The sequence below is a fragment of the Bos indicus x Bos taurus genome, chromosome 26, assembly GCF_003369695.1.
Source record: "Bos indicus x Bos taurus breed Angus x Brahman F1 hybrid chromosome 26, Bos_hybrid_MaternalHap_v2.0, whole genome shotgun sequence".
Taxonomy (NCBI): domain Eukaryota; kingdom Metazoa; phylum Chordata; class Mammalia; order Artiodactyla; family Bovidae; genus Bos; species Bos indicus x Bos taurus.
In genome coordinates, this window is record NC_040101.1 from 29,708,177 (window position 1) to 29,715,748 (window position 7,572).

Sequence of the window (7,572 nt, forward strand, 5' to 3'; positions counted from 1 at the left end):
AACTGGACATGACTTAGTGGCTGAACAACCACAAATTCACTATCAGATAAACATGCTTCACGTTGTCTAGAAAAAAAAAAATCTCCTTATGCTCTTTATAGTCTGCTGCTGCTGCTAAGTCACTTCAGTCGTGTGCGACTCTGTGCGAGCCCATAGACGGCAGCCCAGCAGGCCTGGGATTCTCCAGGCAAGAACACTGGAGTGGGTCTATTGATATTCAATTGAAGTATAAATGTATATTAAGATTATTATACCATAATTATTAATGGGGATTATGGAAATAAAAATATAAGTGAAACCAATCATCTTAAACCTGCCTCTGAAAATAGAAAGAACCTTTTTCAAGTGGTTTTCAAGAAGTGCAGTATATGGGATTATATAAAAGGAAACCACTTCAGTCACCACTAGTGAAATCTGCAAACCCATGAACTGAAGAGAACTGCTATCTTAGTCATTATCAGAGAAAAAAATGCTGAACAGCTTGTTGGCAACACCATTACCAGTGGCCCCTTATACTAGCAGAGCTAGTGTAAAGATATCTTGTTTTTCCCTTCAACAAATATGTTACACAGTGAGTACATGAGCAATCTCATGGCTGAGAACTTATTGTTCTTTTACTGTAATGTCAAAATCCACTAAAATGTGATCACTAAAACCAAAAATGTAAAAATTAAAACAAACAAACAACACAGATCACTTGGTCAAAATGCAATACACCTCTAGAACGTACAGAAAACAGAGTTTTACATGAAACCAGAAGAAGGAGTCAAAACTGTCTCTTTGTACCTGTTTTTTCATCTCTAAAAGCAAGGACATGAATCAAATGATAATTCACAAAGCACACAGTAAGTGCTCAGTAAATGTTGGCTATTATCAGTACGTCCAATGTATCTTACTGATTGTGGAAATCTGTAAAGCCCACTTTTCAAAGTCTGCAGTCACAGCAGGAAAAACGAGATATACCAGATTATTATTAACAGCGGGCATTTTTGGTGGCCTTTTTCTATGTTATATAAACTTTTGTGGTGGTTGAATTTCACAGGGTTTTATCTTCTAGTTAAAAAGAATACTTTAAGAATTACTGAATTAACAGTAGCTGTTTGTTATGTATTTTATCAACAGATACTGAAAGTATAAACCAATATCATATAGGTATCCTTGAATTTGATAATAAAAGGGATCTTTATATTTGAAATATTAAGAAACATTGTCTTGAACCATAAGTTTCACACTTAAACAAAGCATCTGCAATATCAAGACCTCAGTCCATAATTCAAGAATATAAGATTATGGTTCTTAATGTAGCCAAAGATTCAGAAGTAGAACACTGAATTCCAATATGAGAAACACATTATAAGGAACTGTTGAAGAAGGCAGAGAAAAGTCAAGACAACTACTGTTTACACATACTGAATTCAAGAACTGTTCCTTCTGAATATAACTTTCCCAAACTTTAACCTGAGACACCCAATTTACCTCTAGCAAGGAAACTGTACATTTAAACAAAGTAAAAACCAGTGCCATTAATAGGCAAATTTATTTAGAATTCTTAAATTTATTTTGATTCTACCTGAAGTAGGTCCCCATGAATCAGAAGAAGATCTTTTTCTTGAGAGATGTCCATTTTCCTATTAGCAAAATGAGAAAAAATTAATTAGGAGTTGAGAGCAGTCAGGAATGTGAACTTTCTTTCATTATATTTAAACAAAGACTTCTAGACTGACTAAAGCAAGCATCAAATTTGGAGGTAAATCCAAACTTCTACAGCAAAGTATTTTAAACTCAAGTCTTTACTGAAAACTGAAGTACCTCTGTATTATATGTAAAAATGTCAATTTTCACAATGTAAATTTAGAAATTTTTATTAATAGCTCAAAATTAATACTAGAGCACTGTACTATTTATTTTAATAAAGACATAGCCTAATATTTGCCAATCAAATGGGTACAACTCCCTCTTCAATACTTCTGTTTAGGTACTAATGCACCACCAAACATTGAAATCTTATGAAAATGAACCAAACATTACTACATCTATTGATCATTAGCAAACCTCACTGGTAAAGGCACCAAAGTCCTTGTAAGTAAACCCGTGAGTTTACAAATACATTTCCAGCTATTCACTCTTAGAATGTCATAGTTTGGTTTATTTTTGTCCATCTGGTTTTAAAACCACAGCATCTTATATTAACATAGCACTTTGTTATCTCATCTTCCTTTAGTTGTTCAATATGTACAGAAGCTCTTTCAAACAGGTATACTTAACAACTTGACTTTCCAGTGGAGAGGGACAGTTTTTACGGTAATCTAAGTTTGGTCTATTCTCAAAAGAGACATCTGATGAGCTTAAGACATATTTGAATAGTTTTCTAAGACGTCATCATTTTGTAGGTTTTCCAGGGCCCGTACTTAATTATTTAAGACATACATAACATAAACCAGTGATTCTCAAACTTCAGGGCAGCCTAATTTAAAAATGACTGTACTTACCTTAGAAAAAAAAATGCTTATTTTCCTGATTAAGGAACATCTTTGTTCCTGGTCTGAAAAAATTAAGGGCAGAAAACATTGCTTTACATCAGCCATCAGAAATGTTTTGATGGACAGTTAGAGGAAACTTAATGAAACTAGCTTCTGTATCAGTATTTCCCTAACAAAAGGCACTGTATTGTTATCAAACATTTTTATATTTAGTATTCTAAATATGATAAAACAGTAGCAAGCTAATTTAGCATTTATTGCACATACCAGGTTTGAAAGATTACTGTTTCCAGCTGTGACATCATTCTGTTTACTCAGTTCCTGCCTTGGTTTGCATTTCCTTTCTATACTAGAAGATTTTAAAGAAAGATTGCTTGCTTCTGAGAAAGAATTTTCTGAGTTGATTCTCTGCTCCATTTGCTCCCTTCTCAATCTCTTTAGTTCTCTTTCTCTGCAGTAAGAAGCTAGAGATAACTGGAACTTAGCTCCCAGTGGGCTTTCTCCTGGGTGGTGCCTGGATAGGCTGCTCCTGCTGCTAAGACTTCGGGAGCTGTTCTTGAAGATGTCAGCTTCTGTCACCGTGGCCTGCTTCTTAGAATCTGCACTGATCCTGCCTCGATTGCCATCATTCTTCTCCCTGCTATTTTCATGAATGAAATGTGACTTCCTTCCCTCTGGAGACTGATGTTTTTTCTTGGTCTCTTTTGACAAGAGATATGAAGGAGGAACGTATTTTGTAACTGCCTTTGAATATTTGGTGTCCAGTGACACACAAGGCTGACGTGACTCATGTACACCACGGTCTCTATGGTGCTCTTTAACACCTTTTATGAATGCCTCTAAGACAGGGCTCTTTTCTGATGGCACTCTTTTGGGTTTAGAACTTTTTGGTGAGGATAGTTTCCTTTCAAACTGCTCTGTCCCACTGATGGACAATCCACTTTCTCCATATTTGATGTTCGATTTTTGTGGAGAATCCAACATACGTCTATCTGAATAGCCAATTAAAACAAATGCACATTGTATGTTATTAAAAATAGCACAAACTATTACACTTGTATAAATATTATAATTAACACTTAAAATATTAAGCTATCACAAATGTTTTCAAATTTATATTTAAATAATGATACACATTTTATGGGGGGTAGAATCAAGACATGATTTTAAAGCCTTACTTTCATAAAACTCTCTTCCGCATCATGTAAGTTCTCCATGGCTCTATTTATGAAGTTACTTTAATCCAGAATCAAAATAGTATACTTAATGAACATTATTGACTTGAATATTTTAAATGTAATAAACCATAACAGCAAAGTTTCTTCATGATTTTAGAACTTGTTTATCTTTGTAAACAACACTGTATCTTCTTTATATTTTCAATTTTGAACACCATATTTCATCAAATTAGTAAGTTAAGAGTAGATTTAAAAATCAACTCCATCTCCCTCCCCAAAAGATCCCACAAAAAATGCATGAATAGTATACATACCTTGTTTTGAAGCTGGTTTGAAGAAATCTATAATTGACTGTTTCCTGAAAATAAAAGCATAACTAATATGGGATCACATTGGCAAATATTAAAACTTCAATAATTCAGATTAAGTTGAGAATACTAGTAGATTTACAGACTAGAGGCTGAATTTCACTATCTGGCTTAATCATGTTCTGACAATATTGCTTTACTAAGCTGATTATAAAAAAATTTTTTTTTAATATAGTTCACCAGTTCCTGTAGGAGTAAATTTATAAAAGCAAAACTGAAGTTTATATACTTCATAGTACAAAAATGATAAGACTGTAGTGTGGATCTAAGGAATCGGTAGACAGCTTTTTAGGACTGAAAGGCTTGCTGCTATGTGGGAGAATAAAAGAACCTGAAGGGATCTGATCCTATTCCTTGAAATCTCCAGTGACAGGTACAAAATTTGTTCTAGAGATGTTTGCTGAATGAATAATGGAGATTATAAAAACCCATTAAAACTTGAGCAGACTCTTAAGAAGAGTAGATGGTAGAACGGCAAACATGGTTGATTTTGCTGGTTTGGAGAGGCAGCTAAAGAGTGTGCTGAGCAGAAGGCAGAAAAAGATCTAAGCTTATACTACATTCTTTATACACTACAGTGGGATGTTAATCTAATAGCAAAAATTGGAATGAGGAGTGTTTCAAAGTCTTAATTTACCAAGAATTCTTAAGATATTTACAAAATCAATGTGTTGCCCAGGAAAAAGAACAAAACAGAGAAAAAGACGTTAAGGAGTAAAGAATAACAAAAATCAAACTTTTTAATTTTTAAGGATTTCTGCACTCTACAATGAACACAGTGAAGTAGGACCATATTACTAGAATTTGTATTCTGATTTATGTATTTAGTTTCCAACTGCACAGAGCGGTGTTACTACTAAGTAGAACAAAAAAGTCACCTTTCTGGCAAATTTTACTAAAATTTCTTCGTTTTAGCTGAAAGAAAATAAGTGGTAGACAAGTTCCCCTAAACATTTATCCACTATGAGATTGGACTGCTCAGAGAAAACTTGAACAATGGAAGTCCCTGAAGCTTATGCTGCTTTTACATCTTGCACTCTTTACTGGCCACATCAGAATAGCGATGCCCATCTTTAAGGGGGTACTGAGAGTCTACAATGTTTGTTTGAGATATTAATAGAAAAGCTAAGCAGCCCTGAAATGAATGAGTGACACACTAAGGGAGAATCTATGCATTTTTTCCCTCACGAAATAAATTACATCAGAGTAAAGAAATACTACAGGTTTTGCAAAGGGGAGAAGGATAATATCTTGCTATTGGTTGAGTAAAGGGAGGTGAGAATGGACTAAAAAGCAGCTAATTAACTCAAAGCAAGGTAATACTGAATGTTTTTAAATTACTAAAAGTAACACTGTATCTCTTGCCTAAAGTATTACATCTTTTTGTTCATTACCCCTGGGAGAAAAATGGCTTTGGGTATAACACACAAGAAACCTGTAAAATAACCATGAATGTAACTTTCAAGAAGTAACAATCCCCTAAATTCAAATGCACAGAAAGGTCCATTATTTACTTATAACTAGTTAAACAAAATCATGTGTAACAGCACACAAACCCTCATCTGAAACTTTTGGGAACCAATGTGTTTTAGAATTCTGAATTTATTGTATTTTAGAAAGGCGGTAACTTGGATGCATTATGGAAAGCCCCCAGTGGGGTCTGAGACTGCACTCTGTAAGGAAATACGTAAATGTTTTTCCAGCAGAACTTAGACTCACACTTAAAGAGATGACCAACTATAGCCTTCCTCTAGTTCTGGTCAGGTCTGGCTGCCAAGTTAGATGTGGTGCCAAACTTACTAGAAACTTTAGGTTTTAGTAACTTTCTGGCTTTCAGAATTAAGATAAGGGATTGTGGACCTGTACCACAAGATCAGAAGATAAATTTACTGTTAAACTAATATTACAAGTTTTCAAACTTAAAATAAAAAAGACAGTACCCAAGTTCGAAGAGAATTTAAACATGTTTTATTGTCAGAGAATGTCATTTGATGAAATTCTCCATCTTTTTACATAGCTCCAACAAAATCTTTACAAGAAAACCTGGCCTCTTGGAGAGAAAACACAACACACTCCTAATCTGCATGTTCTTTAAATTTAGATTTATCGCGTGTACTAGACTTTAAAGCAATTCATCAAAGTTGTTTCCGTCATCACATCTTACATAATTTCACCCACAATATAGAAAATGCTTATACCATTCAACCACTAGGATGAGGAGAACCGACAATGCAGAGAAAACCACTTAAGTATGCATTTAGCAGTTAGGGCCCAGAGTCCAGCTAAAATAAAGGACAAAAATTACATTCTACCTAAGGCGGTTGGTTCGAAGCCATCCAGGTTGTGGTCACTAGACCGAGAACACCGTCCCAACTACAGAAAACGAGACTCGAGCTCCCAGCAGTCCCCGCGTGGAGGCGGGGCAGGGGTTTGCCAGGCCCCGGACGCGGAGGCCTGAGCTCGCGGAGGATGGCGGGAACTGGAAAAGCAACCGTCCGCAGACCTCCCTCATACCCTTGCCCCCGCGACCCGGCCCCTTCTCAAGCCCTCTGCACGGTACCTGTCCCCAGGCCTCTCTGTTTTCTTTCCCGCTGCAGCAGGGACGGTACTACCGGGTCTCAGATGGCAGCGCGGGGGCGACGACCCCGGGGCTGGGGATGAGGGGAAACCTGGCCTAGCGGGCATGCAGCGCCTTGTCATGTCGGCGCCGCTGGCGACGGCGGCATGAGCTGTAGCTGGAGAAGTTGGATGCGTGGTTGCCGTCTTGCTGCTGGGACTCGGGGATGCTGTCGGAGCAGAGGTGGGCGGCACCCCCTTCCCTCTTCATGGCGGTTCTCTCTCTTCGGAAGTGACTCCGGTGTGAGCGGGAAGGAACCTGAGGACCCACAGGGGGCGGGTCTTACTTGAAGCGACGCGTTCTTATTGGCCGGCACGGGGGTCATTCCAATAGTGGTGCAATAGAGAGCCGTAGCTTCTCAAGAGAAGGCAGGGTTTCGGGGGAGGGGGTGGGGAGGAGGGGAGGAACACTGCCCCCCCCCGTCACGTGCACGGGGTGGGGGGTGGGGCGCCTCGGCGGTCGGGCCGCGTCCGCTTTGGCGGGCATGTGGGGGCCGGAAGGCGCGGGATGCCAAGGGCGCTGCGGTAGCTGGCGATACCCGTCTTGAGGAAGGCGAGGGGCAAGATTTGCTGAAGCAAACCCGAGCCCAGCAGCTTCCCCCAATGAAGATTGCCAATAGTTGGGCTTCTTGTGTCACACAATTGTGCCTCAGAAATCCCCAGCTGTTCATTACATCGTTCTCTTAACATCTTAGGCCGAAGTGTGCTGATGCTGTCACCATTTCCTCAGTAGTCGGCACAACCCAATGTGAAGACTTGTTCATTGTGTGAGGGTTCTTGTTGAATGCTGGAGTGGCTCCTCTCTCTCTCTCTTTTTTTAAAAGAAGGAAAAAAACCTCATTGAAATAAAGACTTTTTATTACACAAACGCATTTTGTTTCTCAGTTGCTGTGATGAGTTATCCGTAAAGTCTCTGGAGCCAGATTCCGT

General features: G+C 38.3%; 1 protein-coding gene across 4 annotated transcripts in view; it reads right to left on the minus strand.

The window, feature by feature from the left end:
- SLF2 (SMC5-SMC6 complex localization factor 2) overlaps positions 1-6,880 on the minus strand; it is a 41,200-nt gene extending 34,320 nt beyond the window's left edge. For 2 of the 4 annotated variants that reach the window (XM_027529314.1, XM_027529313.1), the window contains exons 1-4: positions 6,587-6,876; positions 3,973-4,016; positions 2,748-3,472; positions 1,571-1,628 (exon numbers count right to left, since the gene is read on the minus strand). In XM_027529314.1, the coding sequence (XP_027385115.1) occupies positions 1,571-1,628; positions 2,748-3,472; positions 3,973-4,016; positions 6,587-6,726 (967 nt within the window). In that variant the 5' untranslated portion in view covers positions 6,727-6,876. Of the gene's footprint in view, positions 1-1,570; positions 1,629-2,489; positions 2,543-2,747; positions 3,473-3,972; positions 4,017-6,586 lie in introns of all 4 variants that reach the window. The other 2 variants (XM_027529316.1, XM_027529315.1) reach the window with 2 other exon arrangements.
- Between the last annotated feature and the right edge of the window lie 692 nt (positions 6,881-7,572).